General features: G+C 43.5%; 1 protein-coding gene across 5 annotated transcripts in view; it reads right to left on the bottom strand.

Moving 5' to 3' along the window:
• Positions 1-19355, bottom strand: part of LOC100245976 (origin of replication complex subunit 3) — a 52636-nt gene that overhangs the window by 16871 nt on the left and 16410 nt on the right. For all 5 annotated transcript variants that reach the window (XR_009464500.1, XR_009464501.1, XM_059733823.1 and 2 more), the window contains 4 exons: positions 13406-13483; positions 12729-12805; positions 12527-12617; positions 3157-3359 (listed from right to left, as the gene is read on the bottom strand). Coding sequence is in view for 3 of the 5 variants with exons in the window: in XM_059733823.1 (XP_059589806.1) it covers positions 3157-3359; positions 12527-12617; positions 12729-12805; positions 13406-13483 (449 nt within the window). In the remaining 2 variants the exon portion in view is untranslated. The remainder of the gene's footprint in view (positions 1-3156; positions 3360-12526; positions 12618-12728; positions 12806-13405; positions 13484-19355) is intronic.

A 19355-nucleotide genomic window follows, 5' to 3' on the forward strand; every position in this document is an offset into this window, starting at 1 on the left:
AACTACACACAAAAGAATTCTTAAGCTTTTGGATATTTAACTCTCCTCCCCTAAAAGCTAACCTATTTCTTTCTTTCCAAACCATCCAAAAAATACACAACGGGATGGATTTTCATATCTTTTTCCTTTTCTTTCCCACAAAAGGGCCCCTCCAGCTAGTTAAAACCCCCTTTACAGTTTCTGGAAAAACCCACTGCACACCTGATAACCCAAGAACAATATCCCACAAAACTCTGACTACTATACAATGAATAAGAATGTGATTTACAGTTTCTTCTTCACACCCACATAGAAAACAACAATTAGGAAGCTGCCATCCTCTTTTCTGAAGTCTATCAAGAGTGAGCACCCTCCCCCAAGTAGCCTCCCAAGCATAGAATGCAACCTTGGTTGGTACTGAATCCACCCAAATACATCTAGAAGGAAACCCAATATCATTTGGTCTGGTCATCACTCTATAGGCTTCTTTCACCCTAAATTTAGCAGATTTGTTGTTATCATCTCCTATAAATCTGATATAAGTTTTCCAAAATCAAGGTGGGAGAAATCAGGGGGATTTTTCCTCATTTTTCTGCAATAACCAACTAGAATAAGTAGTTCAACATGATGTTGACAAAAATAAGAATCCTCCTCCCCTATCCCACCACAAAAAAAAAAAAAAGGAACAATAGTGAATATGAAAAGAGGTGAGAAGATCACAATTATATTTCATAAAATGGATGGAAAAAAACAATAATCACTTGAATGAATTTTAATTTAGCAACTAAGTAGTCACCCTTGAGGCCGCCAAGAACACCAAAAGAGTAGAAATATCATGAAAAGTTAAGGGTGAATAGAAATATCATGAAAAGTTAAGGGTGAGGGGAAACATAAGGAAAGAACCAAAACCTTGTGGATGACATGGGGGAGCAAAGTTTGGAACTCTATTGCCCTAGGAAATGTTGAACAAGGGAAGATGAGACCTATAACAAAAGGCTTATTTCAGCCAATTGGGTGCAATATAAACATTTGAATGATATGTTAGCTGGTAAATGATTAGGAAGACTGACAATCTTTACCCGCATTGCATCTCTACCAGTTACAAGCAACTTCTCCAGAAACAAAAATCAAGGTGCAAGGAAGTTGGACGGTTCATGATGTTGGTTACAAGAAGTATACAATAGGTGCCTGAAGGTAGAAACAAAAGAGAAGACGTGTTACAAAAAACCTCACCCACCCTCATTTAGAACCCAATCAATCAACAAAGTTGATTAAAGGTAAAGACCTTTCATCTATAAACAACTTAGTCCAAGACCAAAAACTACAAACAAAAGAATTTTTCAATCTTTGAATCAATAGCTCCTCCTTATTAAAAGCAATTTTGTTTCTTTCCTTCTAAACCGTCCAAAAGAGATATAAGGGAGTTGTTTTTCAAGCCTTTTTGTGCTTTTTGCCCACAAAGGAACCATGTCATCTAAGGAGAGTCTCTCTAACCGTCAAGGGTAGGACCCAAGTCACACCAAAGAGAGCAAAAAGTAACTCCCACAAAACTCTAGCCTTAGTGCAATGAATTAGAATGTGGTCTATAGATTCTTCTTCGACGAGGCAAAGGAAACATCTGGTTGCTAAAGACCACCCCCTCCTTTTCACTTGATCCAAAGTTAAGGTCTTTACCCATGAAGCTTCCCAAACAAAAAAAAAAAAAAACCCACCTTGGAAGGTTCACAAGGGTTTCAAATGATGTTCCTTGGAAATGGGACTACACCTCCTAGCTCCAATGCAACATAAAGGGACTTGACAAAAAACTTCTCATTCTTAGTCTCTGTCCACAACACGCTATCTTCCAAGTATATAAACACCTTCTTCTCTTAGATTGTCATAAGCAACCACTCCACCAAATTCACCTCCTAATCATTGAAGGGCCTTGAGAAACAAGGATTCCATCCTCAACTAAAGAATCCCAAGCGTCCACCACCCACGCCTCTTTTGCAACCGCTAAGGCATACAAAAAGGGGAAGGAAACACACAAAAGAACATCTCCACACCACTTATCCTTTCAGAACCTCACCCTTTCAGAACCTCACCCTTCTACCATTATCCATTGAGTACACAATCCTATTACTCGAGATTCCCTTCCTTCTTGATCACTTTCCATAAGCCCACTCCATACCCCTCTCTCACTGCACGGATGCTCCATCCCCCATTGTTTACCCCATACTTCCCATTGATGACTTGCTTCCAAAGAGCGCCCCTTTTGTCTACAAAGCACCAAACTCCATTTACATAAAAGGGCCCTATTGAGTAAAGAAGACATATAACACCCAAACCACCTTTCATCCCATCTGAACAAATAACCACCCACTTTAATAAGTGAGGCTTCCACTCAAGGGTCCCCCTATCCCAAAAGAAAATCCCTCTAAATCTACTCTAATCTCAATCTAACCGCCCTTGACATGCACAATAAGGACTAAATAGGAATACTAAACAAAGTGCTTCGAATGAGAGTGGTTCTCCTACCTTTAGAGATAAATTGCCTTTACCACATGGCTAACCTCTTACAAAACCACTCTTCCACCCATTCCCAAACAGCCACGGGTTTAAATAGAGTGCCCAAAGGAAGCCCCAAGTAAGAGGAAGGAAGTAGTCCCACCTTGCAAACAAGCTTAAGAGCCAAAATGTCTAAGTTCTCCACCCTCCCCACCAGTAAAATCTCACTTTTGTCCAAATTGATTCTGAACCCTGAAATGGCTTCAAACCACATTAGCAGCCAACTCAAGTAAGCCATCTGGTCTTATGAAGCCTCACAAAAAACAAGTGTGCCATCAGCAAACAGCAAATGTGAGATTTGTACCCCTTCATCGTACAACTTGACAAAAAGCCCCCGATCACAACACTCTTTATGAGACTACTAACAGTCTCCATTCTAATCACAAATAAATAGGGCGAGAGAGTATGTACATTCCTAGTATTAACCATAAATATAATTGCATGCATAGAATATTCCTAGTATTAACCATAGCATGCATAGGAGTTCAATTCTGACATAAATATAATCGCTAATTGGAACTTACATTAAATATTCATAAAAATGGCATGATTTCCAGATAAATTCTGCAATTTAGTTGTATTCATTAAGAATATTCAGTTCATAACCCATAACAATTTGTTTTTACCTACCTCACCTTGCGTATTGCTTGACAGATAAAACTGCACTTTTCCGAGATCAGATATTGGTGATGAATAGAGTGATCACTAGAAGATGATATTCCAGAACCCAAGTGATGATTAGAAGCTGTTGAGTTGCCCAAACATGGAACAACTGCCTCACAAAACAAGTCTAACAATTGGATTTTATTATACTTTCCAGCTTCATATAGGCACTGCAATAAACATCAAAAACTCACAATTGGAAAGCATGGTCCTGTATATTAGTTATCAATCTAGGTAAATTGTTAGAGAGCACCTAGGCATAAACAGTAAACACAACAATAATAAAAAGAAGCAAAACAAAAATGTTTTAATAGGGAAAAGAATTAAAATGAGAAGTAGAACCAAGAGAAACAAAGGAACCAAACAAAAACCCGACCAACAACAATTTCAAATCACTTATCACCTTACACCCCATAACCACACACCCAAATCCAAAACCAATCTCAGGCCATGAACCACAACTTCATTCATTATGGGAAGCCTCCAACAGACTTGACAGAAGAGAATGATCCCCTCTTAGCCAAACTATCAATTTGTTGATTTTTGGTCCGGGTCTCCTAAGAAATCTTTGTTAATCCTACCCCTATAGTTTTTTAATAAACCACCAATACTTGTAAGCCTCAGGTTGGCCAGTGAAATACCTACTAAAATTTAGGTTCACACAAGATTGGGTTTTTCCTACAATGCAATACTCAACTTGATCTTCAATCCAGAAGGAGAATGCTAATAACATTTTTTTTTATCAGAATAATGCTTATAGCAATCCTAGAGAACTCTTTAGTAACAGAGACCTAAAGAGAAGACAGGTATCTCATGTATCACTAATCACCCTTCTCTTGTCCTCTAGGATCCTGATATTCCTCTTAAACTAAATAATGCAAAAGGTCAGAAGCACAACATAGAGCCACAAGACTACTCCTGAGACGAAGCCACAAAGCAGGTTTCACGACTTCCTCCACCAAATAGCATTGCTCAGAAAAATTCCTATTTGGTACAGTCAAATTGCCACAACCTTGCAGTTACACTGTAATAGCTTATTTATGGGAGAACTCATTTGCATGGCCATGATCCGCATATTTTGATTGTTTGTGTTTCATTTATTGTTTGTTGACATGAAATAGGAATTAGAAAGTGTTTTTTATTTAAAAATCATATGAAAAAAGATGGGTGAGAGAGCGAGAGAGAGGGTTAGTGTGAGAGAGGGCGAAAGCGACGGAAGGGAGCGAGGGGAGCGGCGAGTGCCAGATGGGCATGAGGGCGACGAAGAAGGTGAAGGCTTCGTGGGGGTTAGGAGCAGGGCCAAGAAAGGAGGCTTTGGAGTGGAATCGAAATGGTTCGATGTGGAGGTACGGGAGCAGAAAGGTAAGGAACAAGTGTTGATTGTAGAAAGGAAAGGGGGAATCTCCTCGTGGGTCAGGTTGGGTCCAAATAGCATCGGAAGCTTCATTGATGGGTTGGAGGCTTGTATTGGGAATGCAGGAACCGGAATTTGGGAAAAGCAGTGGAAGGATAGTGGGAGGTCCTTTCTTATGGTGCGTAGCCAGAACAAGGGGGGGTTGTTTATCAGGTTAGGGGTAACAGATATGGGAAATAAAAGGTTTAGTATCTTTATCCCGAAGGGAAATGGCTCTAAAAATGGTTGGGTGTTAATGGCGGGGTTGCTACGCCGGTTGGGGTGTTACGACAGGGAAACGAGGCTACAAGCAAAAGGTGTGACGCCCCTGAGGTCATCGATGGGGAAATCCTACGCGGAAGCAGTGGTGTATTCTGAGGAGAAAGCGATAGCAGTGGCGAGGGTGGAGCTAGGTAAGAGGGATCTGAGTCGGAGTATGGGGAAGATGGCTCATTGTTTGGTGGGGAGCTGGGACACCAGCTTTGAGGTAGGGGAAGATCTGAGAGACTGGGGGACAAAATTGGCGAAACTTTGGTGTTTGAAGGGCAACTTAGGAATTGCGAAAATGGAAAGGGGCAAAGCCCTTTTAGAATTTGGGATTTTGGCCGAAGCAGAGAAAGCCCTAAAAATTGGGGGTTTCTCGTGCCTGGGGTCTCCTCTCAATTTGCAGAAATGGAGGCCCGAGTGTGGGTGTTTGCAGGAAGGTAACAAGAGGAGCGAGGCTTGGGTGCAGGTTCTGGGTTTGCCTGTCTCGATGTGGGAGCGGGATACCCTTAAGAGAATAGGGGATGCTTGCGGGGGCTTCATCGATGTCGATCACCAGACGGAGATGTTGGAAGACCTGCAGTGGGCGAGGATCTTGGTGAAGATTAAGCAGGAGAGGCTCCCCAATGAAATGGAAATTCGAACCGAGGACCACCGTTATGTGCTTTCCCTATGGTGGGAACTTAGACCGACTGTGAGAAAGGTAAGGGAGGAAAAGGGCAAAGGCATTCTGGTCTCAGATGGCGAGGACGGGGGTGAAGGCTATGCACGCGCGGGGGGGCGAGTGAGGGGGTTGGTAGGAGGCTCAAGCCTCGAGGTCCGGTTGCAGACTGATGATGGGACGAGGGGCCAGTCTTCGGGGATGGGTCTGACTGCGGGTACGGACTCGGATCTGGTGTCGGATGGGCCCCATGAGTTGTGTGGGTTGGCGAAGCAGTGGGCCGTTGGGCCTCATGAAGTCTCGGATTCGGCTCTTCCTTGCGATTCTGGGCTGATCCATATTGGGTTGCCTTCTGACGCTGGGCAGACTGCGAAGAAGAAGTCGATAGGAGGGGATGGGTTGGGGAGTCAAGGCCGGGGCTCGCCTCAGGTTTGTAATAAGGATGAGGCCCATGTGAGGGGGGCTCGGTTCAGTAATGGGGTAGGCCAAAGCTCTGAGGGGGGCCTTGAACAGCCTTGGTCGTGTCTAACGGTGAAGAATGGGCTGTGGAGGCCTTCGAATGAGGAGCAAAGGGTGGTGAAGAACTCGATGACAGATGACGCCTTAATGGAGGAAGCCTTGAGGTATGGGACTGCCCCTAATTACTATGGTCCGTTGGTGTGTGTTCCTCCTTCTCCCCCTTCTTATTCTTATTTTTCTGGTCGGACTCCACTGGGGGAGTGTTACGACCGTTCTGGGGTGGGTCTGGATGCTTCCCAGAGGGTAATTTTGGACCGGAGAATGGGTGAAAGGACGTTTGCAGCAATGAAACCCATGGATCGCTGGGAGATGGGGGAAGACAATAATGGTGCGTTGGGAGCTTGTGGACAGGACCTTTGCCTTGTTGGAGAGACGGTTCCAGAAATTAGGGACTGGAGGGAGGCCAGTTGGGAAGAGAGTGAGCTGGCAAGGTTCAGCCAGTTCTTGGGGTTCCCTACAGCGGGCTTAGAAAAGGAAATATTGGATTTTATGGTCAAAATTAGAGAAAGAAGGGAAAAAGTGCACCGCAAGTCTCTATTAGAAAATTCGAAATTTGAGAGGGAGCTGAAGAGGCTTGAGTGTACCATTAACTATGATGGGGGAAGGAAGCAGAAAGGCATTGTTCAAGGAAGAGGGGGCCAGTCTCCAGATGATTTATGAAGTTAAAGCTGGTGAGTTGGAACGTGCGGGGAGCTAACGATAGCTCTAAAAGGAAAGTGATCAAGGCTATGATTAGGAGTCAAAGGGCGGATTTAGTTTGCATTTAGGAGACGAAAATTCAGAATATGACTGAGGGGGTGGTGAGGAGCATCGGATCTGGAAGGTTCCTTGATTGGGGGGCTATGGGAGCCCAAGGCTCAGCGGGTGGTATATTGGTTTGCTGGGATAAGAGATCTCTGGAGCTTTTGGAGTTGGAGGTGGGTATTTATTCTATATCGTGTAAGTTGAAGACTGTGGAAAATGATGTGGTCTGGGTTTTTACTGGTGTTTATGGCCCGTGTAATAGAAAGGAGAGGGAGTTGTTATGGGAGGAATTAGGTGCAATAAGGGGTATTTGGGATGAGCCTTGGTGCATAGGGGGGGACTTCAATGTTACTCTATCCCAAAGGGATCGGAGCAGGCAGGGTAGCCTTAGTGGAGCAATGCGTAGGTTTGCTCAAGTTGTGGATGACCTTGCCCTCATCGATCTCCCCTTGCAGGGGGGTGTGTATTCTTGGAGTGGAGGAAGGAATAATCAGACTTGGGCGAGATTGGATCGATTCCTGGTATCCCAGGGATGGTTAGATATCTTCAGGGGGGCTGTTCAGTGTAGGCTCCCTAGGCCTACCTCTGATCACTTCCCTATCTTGTTGAAGGGGGGAGGGATGAGCCGGGGGCCCTCTCCATTCAGGTTCGAAAATATGTGGCTCAAGGTGGAGGGGTTTAAGGAGCTCCTTCGGGAATGGTGGCAAGGTGGGGAAAGAGTAGGCAGGGCTAGTTTTAAACTGGCTGCTAAAATGAAGGTGATGAAGGAGAAAATTAAAGTCTGGAACAGGGACGTTTTTGGTAGAGTGGAAGTGAATAAAGGTTTAGCCCTTCGGCAAATTGAGTTTTGGGACAGGGTGGAAAGTGGCAGGGACCTGTCAGAAAGGGAAGTGGATATGAAAAACGAGGCCAAGGAGAACTTCAAGAAGTGGGTTCTTTTAGAAGAAGCCCATTGGAGACAAATGTCTCGGGAGCTGTGGCTTAGAGAAGGGGATAAGAACACTGGGTTTTTCCACAAGATGGCTAGTGCCCATTGGAGAAATAAATTTTTGGATAGAATTATAATAAATGGGGAGGAATTGGTGGAGGAGCAGGAGGTGAGGGAGGGGATTGTCAAGGCTTTTCAGCAGCAACTAAGGGAAGAACCAGGGTGGAGAGCTGACCTAGGGGGGTTGCATCTTAAAAGTCTTGATCACAGTGAAGCTGAAGCTTTGGAGGTCCCCTTTACTGAAGAAGAAATTTTCGCTGCTCTGATGGAGATGAATGGCGATAAGGCCCCAGGCCCGGATGGGTTCACTGTGGCCTTTTGGCAAGCTTGTTGGGATTTTGCTAAGGAAGAGATACTTGAGCTGTTCAAGGAATTATATGATCAGAAGTCTTTCGCAAAAAGCCTGAACGCCACCTTCTTGGTCATCATCCCAAAAAAAGGCGGGGCTGAGGATTTAGGGGAGTTTCGGCCTATCAGCCTGTTAGGGGGGCTGTACAAGCTTATGGCTAAAGTGTTGGCCAATAGGCTGAAATTGGTGTTAGACAAGGTGGTCTCGGTTGATCAGAATGCGTTTGTAAGGGGGAGACAAATTATAGATGCCTCTCTTATAGCTAATGAGGTGGTTGATTATTGGCAAAAGAGGAAAGAAAAGGGGCTGGTGTGTAAGCTGGATATTGAGAAAGCCTATGACAGCATCAGCTGGAGCTTCCTTATGAAGGTCTTGAGTAAGATGGGCTTTGGATCACGTTGGATGGATTGGATGTGGTGGTGTTTTTCAACGGCAAAATTTTCCGTCCTTATTAACGGGGCTCCAGCAGGGTTCTTTCCCAGCTCTAAGGGTTTGCGTCAAGGAGACCCAATTTCTCCTTATCTTTTCATCTTGGGCATGGAAGTGCTGAGTGCACTCATCAGGCGGGCAGTGCAGGGGAACTACATCTCTGGCTGTAGGCTTAGAGGCAGAGGGGGGGAAGAGATAATGGTGTCTCATTTGCTCTTTGCAGACGACACTATTATCTTCTGCGAGGCCAGCAAGGATCAATTAACACATCTTGGATGGATCTTGGCGTGGTTCGAAGCGGCTTCTGGGTTAAGGATTAATCTGGCCAAGAGTGAGCTGATACCAGTAGGGGAGATTGATAATGTTGAGGAAATGGCGGTGGAGTTAGGCTGCAGAATTGGAAGCTTCCCGGTTAAATATTTGGGGCTGCCTCTTGGGGCTCGGCACAAGGCCTTGCCCATGTGGGATGGGGTGGAGGAAAGATTGAGGAGAAGACTCGCCCGCTGGAAAAGACAATACTTGTCAAAGGGCGGGAGAATCACCCTGATAAAAAGTACCCTAGCTAGCATTCCTATCTATCAAATGTCCATCTTTAGAATGCCCAAGTCTGTGGTTAAAAGGCTGGAGAAACTTCAAAGAGATTTTCTTTGGGGAGGGGGTAACACGGGTAGGAAAATCCATTTAGTCAATTGGAAGGTGGTGTGTACGCAAAAGGATAAGGGGGGCCTTGGCATAAGGAGGATGGGGCTGTTGAACAAGGCCTTATTGGGCAAGTGGATTTGGCGTTTTGCTGTAGAGAAGGATGTCTTGTGGAAGAAGGTCATTGGGGTGAAGCATGGGTTGGAGGGTGGGGGCTGGAAATCAAAGGAAGCCCGGGGGCCTTTTGGTGTGGGAGTTTGGAAGGAAATTTTAAAGGAAATGGGCTGGTGTTGGAACAATATGAAGTTCAAGGTGGGGAGGGGGAATAAGGTTAGGTTTTGGACTGATCATTGGTGTGGTAATGAAGCGCTGTCCCAAGTGTTTCCTCAGATTTTCGCCTTGGCTGCATGCAGAAATGCAGTGGTGGATGAGGTGTGGGACCCAAGGCTTGGCCAAGGAGGGTGGAATCTCAGGTTGGGTAGAGACTCTAATGACTGGGAGCTGGGTCTGATTGAGGAGCTGCTGTTTCTGCTAAGGGACATCAGAGTAACCCCTGAGGAGGACTCAGTGCTTTGGAAAGGGGGAGGTTCTGATAGTTTTCGGATCCGGGGGGCTTATAATCTGGTGGCAGCCCCTAATACTCTTGTTTTTCCCGGAAAAAATATTTGGGTGGACATGGTCCCTTCAAAAGTGGCTTTCTTTGCGTGGGAGGCTACTTGGGAAAAAATTCTCACATTGGATAGGCTGCAAGTGCGTGGGTGGCAGCTTCCAAATTGTTGCTTTTTGTGTGGTTGTGAGGAGGAAAATGTAAATCACATTCTTTTACACTGTACAGTGATTAGGAGCCTTTGGGAAATCGTCTTTGCCTTATTCGGGGTCCAGTGGGTGTTTCCAGAGAGGGTCAAAGAGGCATTGTTTTGTTGGCAGGGTTCTTTTGTGGGTAAAAAAAGGAAGAAAATATGGAAGTCCATTCCGCTTTGTATTTTTTGGACGGTGTGGAAGGAAAGAAATAGGTTAGCTTTTAGAGGGGGTTTTTTGGCTATTCAGGTTCTAAAGAACTATTTTGTATGTAATTTGTGGAGTTGGGCTAAGCTGTATAGGGGAGAGGAGTCCTCTTCACTTCTAGGCTTCTTGGAGTGGATAGCGGTCCCTTAAGGGTTGGTGAGGGGTTTCTTTTTGTTGTTCCTGTGGCCTTGGGGCTGCTTAGTATACCTTTTGTATGCGGTGCGGCCTTTTGGCCTTCTTTAATATAGCTTCTGCTTTTGCCTATCAAAAAAAAAAGACTACTCCTGAGACTCCCACCTTAAACTTCGAAAAAAATAAATCAAATTTGGAATGACCCTCAATGCGGCCCAATAAACCCCAGGTTAGGAGAGCAACCTCTTCCACAATTCAACAGCAATAGAGCAATGAAGAAAACGGTGGTTCACTTTCACCCAGCACCCCATACATAAGATACATCTCTTAGTGCTAATATTTTTGTACTTAGTAGGTTCAATCTGGAAAATGTTACAAGTTTTCAGCTTCTTGTTAAGCACTAAACAAGCAAAGGACCACATTTTTTAAGGAGCCTCAAACTTCCAAACAAAAAAACTTGATTGGGGGAAGATATTATGTTAACGATACATGATCCAGTAAAAAGAAAAAGGAAAGGCATGCCATCAATCTTGCATGCGATTAAATTGCTCCCAAATGCAAAGTCCCAAATATGATTTAGAGAAAGACAAAGAATATTCTAAAAATAAAAGTTTCTATTCCTCAAGAGGCATACAGGCAAGGCTGTAGATAGCAAAACATTGGTCAACCCACCTAAGGTTCTAAGAATGAAGCGATGCAAAAAAAGAAAAAGAAAAGATGATGCCCATAGAAAATTACTTCTAAAAGGATATCAGTGTAGGCTTTTCAACATAAAGTTGGCATCTTACCACCGTATGCCATTACAAGTCATGCTCTTTGGGAAATGCCACAAGCCCACAACCACTTACCAATGAAAGCTCTATTTTATTGAAGAGCCACCAAGAGCCACAAACCCCTGCCAACTTCAATGAAAAACCCAAATCCACCCAATGACATAGTCTCTATACTTCACTTTTTGGGGCGTTATTTGTATACTTCGTGTGTACTGCTTTCGCTGCTTTTAGGTGTTTCTAATGCAAGCCTTTTTTTTACCTATCAAAAAAAAAATTAGTCTCTATACCTTTCCCCGAGGTTTTCCATCATACAAGCATCTAATTTTCTTAATCTTAGAAATGACTTTAACAAGGATTTTAAATATGGAAGGATAGTAGGTGAAGATATGGGCTAGGCAAGATTGAATCAAGGTGATCCTACACGCTAATAACACATAGGCTCCCGGGACGACCCCTTGAACACCTAAACACTTTCCTGACCACTAGATACCAGAAACCAAGCACACTTAAGAATGCAGCCTAAGGGGGCCTGAATACTAAAAGTGCCAATAACAAATATAAACAACCCACAGCAAAAGCCAGCCTTCCCCTAATGCTTCTGGTTAACATTAATGTCTAACAAAGACCTATATAAGTTGAACATAAGGACTGAGATTACCCCAAATAGTTTAAAGATGAGTTTCAGATAATAGATTCCCTTCACTGGGGAACGATGCTACTAGATTACTCTAAACCTGCTGAAATGGGTTCACCTATTGAGGCAAAGATACTAGCTTTTCTGGAGGGTCTGTCGCAAGCTAAAGTTTTATGCCTTTCCAATTCCAACCTAAATGTAGAAGAAGATTATGTTGTTGTCACTCTTAGTGTCTAATAAGGAAAGAGGTTCATGGAAGTTCGATAGTTGGCTTAGAAAAATTATTAATGTTGTTAGTGAGTTGGAGTGCTCCTTCTATTAGGTTCCTCATTTAGCTAATCAAGCCACAAACCAATTAGCTAAGCAAGGAGCAAAACACTTGGCTTCTTAGTTAGAGGTTTTGTTCCTTCCTTGAGTATGTAGAGTTTGGTTGTAGTATGTGTACATTGGTTCGTCCGCTTATAGGTTGTGCAAATAATTTTAGCTTTTGTTTAGTATACATCTCTACTTTTTTATCAACAATTATACATCTTGGAAGGATTTTTCATACTCCTTTGTATTTACCATTCAATGAAATCAATATATTCAGTTCCTAATCAAAAATGAAATATTTAGATAACTAACCAAACTTAAATATCTTTCATACATAATACAATTATATAAAAGAGTGTGTTTACATGCCCTCTCCTTCCTTTTAATATTGTTTTTTTTCCTTTCTTTTAACTAGCTGTGGGGTCATCCATGTCATGTCATGTTCATGCCTAAGCTACATAGCATGCATGAAAACACAAGAATTTGAGGTCTTACCAGAACTGTAGTGCTCCAGCACTTTTGCAATCTCTTCAGTTCTGACAAATCATGAGCCAAGTTTTCACCAGTCCGTTCTTCCGTGTTATTCCTTATCACATAGTTGGCAACCTAAGTCAGCACATCATCTGTCTAATAAATATAGCATGTAGAACATTTTTAGAAAGGTAACTACTGTTAATTTGTGAAATATTTGGAATACCTCCTACAAGATGGAAGATCAAAAGCGTATTTTAACATTTCTTCTGGAAAGAGTGCATGTTCTTCACTCCAAAACCCCTGCAACAGTTAAGATAATTTGGAGAAGAAAGAAAATAAAGAGAAGTCAAGCTTATGATCTTTGCAAGGGATGTAGTGATTCATGAAGAAAATTTCAAGCTAGTAAAAGAATAACAATCTTCAAAGCAAAAAAAGAAAAAAAAATAAATGAAAAGAAAACAAATTAGTAGTGTAATATGCATCTTAAAAAAATTCAAAACCAGGAATAAGAAAAGCATACTAAATTAGCTGCCATTATTCAATCTTGAACTATTTGCCATTCAACATCATAAGTCAAGAGATTGTATGCCGACTAAGTAACTAATGCTGATTTCTTGAGATTATCAAGAAACAAAAATAAGGTCTACTGCAAGTTTCTCCACTAGAGAAACAAAACAAATAAAAACTAGGTATTCCCCACTCCAGGACTGATGAACCTATTGTGGTTAAAATGCCCACCACTTGATTTGTGATATAATTTTGTGAAGAAAAAAAAATAAAAAGATTATAAAAAATAAATAAATAAATCTGAAATAATGTAAAAGCAAACAAGGGTTGGGACAACTAGACCAGGAAGTTTCAATATTCAAACATTTACAAGTGAGAATGAGGAAATCTCACCTGACTGTTTTCCTCAACAAATAACGCCTTGAGCATGAAACTTAGAGGCTCTGAGGAGAAATGTTCGACACATGCAATCTGAAACCACTTGTTAAAACATCACATCAGCCAGGCTTAAAGGACATTCGATAAAACTTAATACTTAACACTTAATAACTTAAAAATGACTTTAAGTTAAATTATGCTTTTAGAAAAAGTCATTTTTAACTTTAAATTGCAATATTAAGTTATTTTATCAAATATGTTTAATCTACTTAATAACTTATATGAAGCTAAGTCAATAAGTTGATTTATCAAATGCCTTGTTTTTTTTTTTTTTTTTGATAGGTAAAAGAGATTCTATTAAAAAGAGACACCAAGAAGGCAGCTCAAGAAATACAAACCTATACACCCTCCTTCAAGAGAATACTAAAAGAAACAAAAAGCCCCAACATACACCCCTAATTAGAGCCCATCCAATCAATAAAATTAGCTATAGTTAGAGGGCAATCAACTATGAACAATTTTGTTTCAGCCCAAAGAGAAAAAATAAAAGAGTATTTCAATCTTTGAATTGACAACGTATCATCCTTGAAGGCCAACCGATTCCTCGCCTTCCAAACCGTCCAAAAAATGTGCAAAGGAGCCGCTCTCCACACCTTCTTACGCTTTTTGCCCACAAAAGATCCATGCCAGCTTAGAAGGGTTTCCTTAACAGAATAAGGCAACACCCAAGATACCCCAAAAACAGTAAAAAGAAGATCCCATAAAACCTTTGTTCTTGAGCAATGAAGAAGAAGATGATCTATGGTCTCCTCATTCTCAAGACACAAAAAACATCTATTTGCCAAAGCCCATCCTCTTTTCTGCACCTTGTCCAAGGTTAGTGCTTTGCCCCACGTAGCCTCCCATACAAAAAAACTGATCTTGGGCTGCACATTCGCATTCCAAATAAGGCTAGAAGGAAACCGAGCCGACCCCCCCGCTTCCATGGCCAAGTATAGAGATTTAACCGAGAAATTACCACTCTTAGTTTCAGTCCATGATACCCTGTCCTCCACAACCTCAATAACTCTACTACGATGTAACTGCTCCATAAAACTTGATGCTTCCTCTATCTCCCAATCATTGAAAGCTCTTAAAAAGCATGGATTCCAACCCCCCCATCCCCCCTCCGCCAAGGAATCCCAAACATCTGCCACACTTTCTTCCTTATCAACAGTCAAAGCAAATAGAGACGGGAAAGACGAACACAAAGGATAGTCCCCACACCATTTATCTCTCCAGAACCTCACCCTCCTACCATTACCAACAATGAAGATCATCCTATTGCTCACTAATTCCCAATCCATCCTTATCCCTTTCCACAACCCCAAGCCATGAGCCTCTCTCACTTCCCGAGAGGCCCAACCCCCTCTCTCTTCTCCATATTTCCCTCTAATCACTTGATTCCATAAGGCTTCTCTCTCATTAGCAAACCGCCAATTCCATTTAGCAAGAAGAGCCTTGTTGAGAATAGATAGGTTTTTTACCCCTAAGCCCCCTTTCTTCTTACTTAAGCACACCACCTCCCATCTTACTAGATGAGGCTTTCGCTCCAAATTACCCCCACCCCAAAGGAAGTCCCTTTGAATCTTTTCTAGTCTCCGTCTGACTACACTCGGTAACCACAACAAAGACATAAGATAGATTGGTAAATTCGATAACGTGCTTCGAATTAAAGTCGTCCTCCCTCCCTTGGATAAATATTGTCTCTTCCACATTCCTAGCCTTTTACGGAAGCGTTCTTCCACTCCATCCCAAACTGATGTTGATTTGAAAGAAGCCCCCAAAGGCATCCCCAAATATGTGGACGGCAAGCTACCCACTTTGCAACCAAACTCCCAAGCAAGGTCATCCATATTCTCTACCCTTCCTACAGGGATGAGTTCACTTTTATCCAAATTTATTCTCAATCCCGAAGCGGCCTCAAACCACATAAGTAGCCAACTAAGATAAGTCAAATGGTCTTGAGACGGCTTACAGAACACCAGAGTATCATCGGCGAACAACAAATGGGATATAAGGACCCCTTCTTCACTTCTCCCCTTTACCCTACACCCCGATAAATAACCTCCCTCTACAGCCCTTTGGAGGAAAGCACTAAAAACCTCCATTGCTATAACAAAAAGATAAGGGGAAAGGGGATCACCCTGCCTCAATCCCTTTGAGCTTTGGAAAAAGCCTGTAGGGGTTCCATTTACCAATACAGAAAAACTTGCAGTGGAGATGCACCATTTTATCCACCTAATCCATTTATCCCCAAAACCCATTTTCTGCATAACTGTGAGAATAAAAGTCCAGTCCACATTATCATAGGCCTTCGCTATGTCCAATTTACACAAGATGGCACTCTCATTATTTTTCAGAGTCGAATCAATGGCTTCATTAGCTATCAACACTGCGTCTAGGATTTGTCTCCCTTCCACAAACGCCCCTTGGGCCTTGGAGATCACCTTTCCAACCACCTTTTTTAGCCTATTGGCTAGGACCTTGGCCAACCACTTATATAAGCTTCCCACCAGGCTTATGGGCCTAAAATCCCCCAAATCTTCTGCTCCCACTTTTTTTGGAATTAAGACCAAAAAAGTTGCATTTAGGCTCTTAACAAATTTTCCATTTTCATAGAATTCCTTGAAAAAACACAACACATCCTCCTTCACAAAATCCCAAGCAAACTGCCAAAAAGCCATAGAAAGTCCATCTGGTCCCGGAGCTTTATCCCCATTGCAACTCAACAAAGCATTGTACACCTCCTCTTCCGTGAACGGGCTCTCCAAAGTACTAGCATCCAACTGATCCAGAGTCTCTAACTGCAGCCCGGATATGGAAGGACGCCAGTCCCCCGAACTGGACAGCAGCAACTTAAAAGCATTGCCAATCCCTTCCCTAATTTCATTCTCCTCTAAGCACCAAGCTCCATTAATCTTGATTCTGTCCACATTATTCCTCCTCCTATGAGCATTAGCCATTTTGTGGAAATAACCCGTATTTCTGTCCCCCTCTTTCAGCCACACTTCCCTAGATTTTTGCCTCCAACTGATTTCTTCAAGTAACACCCATTTTTTATAATCTTCCCTCGCTTCTTTCCTAGCTTCCAGCTCTTCCAAGTTCAGTCTGCTCATTTTCTCCTTTGCATCCCAAAACTGCACCTGCTCCAACGCCGCATTTTTTCTGAGCTCAATCCTGCCGAATGTGTCTCTATTCCACTCCTTTAGCTTAGCCTTCAGAACTTTTATTTTTTCAGCCAAAATAAAGCTTGCTGATCCATTGAATCTACCCCCCTCCCACCAAGACTTCATAAGCTCCTTAACACCTTCCACTTTCAACCACATGTTTTCAAATCTAAAAGGGGAAGGGCCTCTTCTCCCACCCCCTACATCCAGCAGAACCGGAAAATGATCAGAGACTGGCCTTGGAAGGACACACTGCCGCACGTCACCAAAGTGGTTGTCCCAGCCCTCATTAATTAAGAACCTATCCAGCCTTGAGAAGGACTGATTGTTCACCCCTCCACTCCAAGTAAAGGGACCCCCGACTAAAGGCACGTCCTTTAACTCTAAGTCTTCAATGATTTCTACGAACCTTCTCATGTTCGAATTCAGTCTCCCCCCCCTGTTGCGCTCTTCTGGACTCAGGATGGCATTAAAATCCCCTGCAGCACACCATGGCCCATTCCAGAGCCCTTTAATGGCCCCCAACTCCTCCCAAAAACTCTCCCTTTCTCTCCTCAGAATTGGGCCATATACCCCTGTAAACATCCACATGAATCCGTCCTCGCTGTTCTTAAAAATACATGAAATGGAACACCCACCTTTATGAATATCAACCAATTCCAATACTCTGTTGTCCCAAAACACCACTATACCACCAGCTGCCCCTCTTGAGTCCACTGCCCCCCAGTCAAGATATCTTCCCACCCCTAGGCTGCAAATAATACCCTTTGACATTTCTTGTATCTTAGTTTCCTGAAGGCAAACCAGGTCCACCTTATGCTTCTTTATCAAAGCTTTTATAACCTTCCTCTTGTCACAATTATTGGCCCCTCTTACATTCCAAGTGAGCATCCGGAACTTCATTTAGACCTGCACGTGTTTACCCCTTCTTCTCCTCCTCCTTCTCCAATATAGTTCACTGTCCATTCCAATTTCCTCAATTCTCTTTCAAATTTGGACGACTTCAATTTTTTGCTTTTTCTGCCATCCATTTGTCCTTTCTGAATCTTCCTTTCTTTCATTCTTTTCAGTAAAAACAAAATTTCCCCTTCAAATCCCTCCGTCGGCATTCCAATATAGCGGCTAAACTTAGCCAGACTACTAGATTGCCAACAAGGTTCCTCCTCTTCTTCCCTCTCCTCCATATCCTCATGGATGGTCCTATTCGTATCCCCCTCTGTTTTCTCTCCGAAAGCCCCTACTTCCCTACCCGCACTGTCCAATACCTCGGCCTCCCTTCCATCCGCCCATATCATCCTTAACGGACCCATAACTGCACCCCCAGCTTCAACAGAGCTACTGCTCTGAATGATGACCCCAGTCCTGGCTACACTTTCCCCATTTCGACCAGAAGGAGTAGAAGAAAGAGAAATATCCCGCTTCCCCAAAGAAGACAGAGAACAAGGAGATTGGTCTGAGTACCTGGACGCTTCCTCCATCAAGGCTTCGTTGGTGAACACTGTAAGATTGACGGCCGGTGAACGCGACCCCATCTGAGCTCCTACCATCTCCCCCTCAAGTTCTCCACTGACGCCCAATCCCCCGACGGGAGCCCTAGCTTCTCTGGATCGATCCATCTCCACCTCAGAGTCTTTATAAGATGGAGACTTGGGCCGGCCCATTTTCATTAATTCTATTTGGCCTTCAGTCACTTGGCCTTTCTCCTTGGGCCTTCGCCCCAAGTCCACCATCATTTGCCGGCCCAACACGAGGGATTTCCCAGGCCCGCAAATAGTATTCTTCCCCCACGTTATGTGCTGGCTGGCTGTGGACCCGACTCCATCTGCTACCTTTTCCGACAGCGCTTCAGAGAACGCAGCTGCCTTGCTGCATCCCCCTTCATCATTTTCACACGGCACGTCCACTTTTGCAGGTTCTCCATGCGTCCGTACATTGGCCTTTTTGAAACCAGCGCGTGAATCTCCTTCTCCTTCATCCCTAACCTCTCGCTCGTTGCCCATCTCGTTTCTGGTCGCCGGAACCACTGCCGTCAGCCCTGGTTTCACCTCCCACCATAGTTGTAGAGAATAACAGACCGACCCGACTGCCACTTGCAGTGAGTTCGGCCACTCTAAGCCTTCCGATCTCACTAATAGTCTGGCCCATTTTAATTCCTTAAAATTTGCAGTGTCTTCATCCACTGCGAGGAACCCCCCGCAACAGTCACCGATTTTTCTGAGTATCTCCTGACTCCAAAAATGCAACGGCATTCCCATAACTCTCACCCAGACACTCTTATCCCTCTCGCCATTAATAGAACACCCCACCTTTGGGTCCCACCTTTCCAAGCTCAAGAATGATTCCTTAAACCACCGATGTCCTCTTAACAACACCTTTTCTGCCTCCTCTTTAGTCTCAAACTCTATTAACAACAGAGGGCCTCCCAACCTCGAAAACTTCACCCCTCCTTTAGTATTCCACACAGATCTCCCCCAACTTTCGAAAGCTTGCATATCTGGGTCCAACATTGAGGATTGTCCCCATCTTCCCACCAGACATCGTCCCAGGAATTTCCTTTCATTTGACACTTCTTCCTCCCCTAGTTGAAGCCACACTGCCTCCCCAAACTTCTTCCCTCTTGTTTTCACGGCTTCAACATAGGATTTTTTGGCTTTCCTCACATATTCCCCATCTGAACACCCTGTCCCATAAAATGCAGCAGTTCCCTTGGACTCCTCCCGAGACCCAACTCCAAGAAAACGAAGTTTTTCGGCCAA

The sequence above is a fragment of the Vitis vinifera genome, chromosome 16 (assembly GCF_030704535.1).
Source record: "Vitis vinifera cultivar Pinot Noir 40024 chromosome 16, ASM3070453v1".
In the NCBI taxonomy this organism is placed as follows: Eukaryota; Viridiplantae; Streptophyta; class Magnoliopsida; order Vitales; family Vitaceae; genus Vitis; species Vitis vinifera.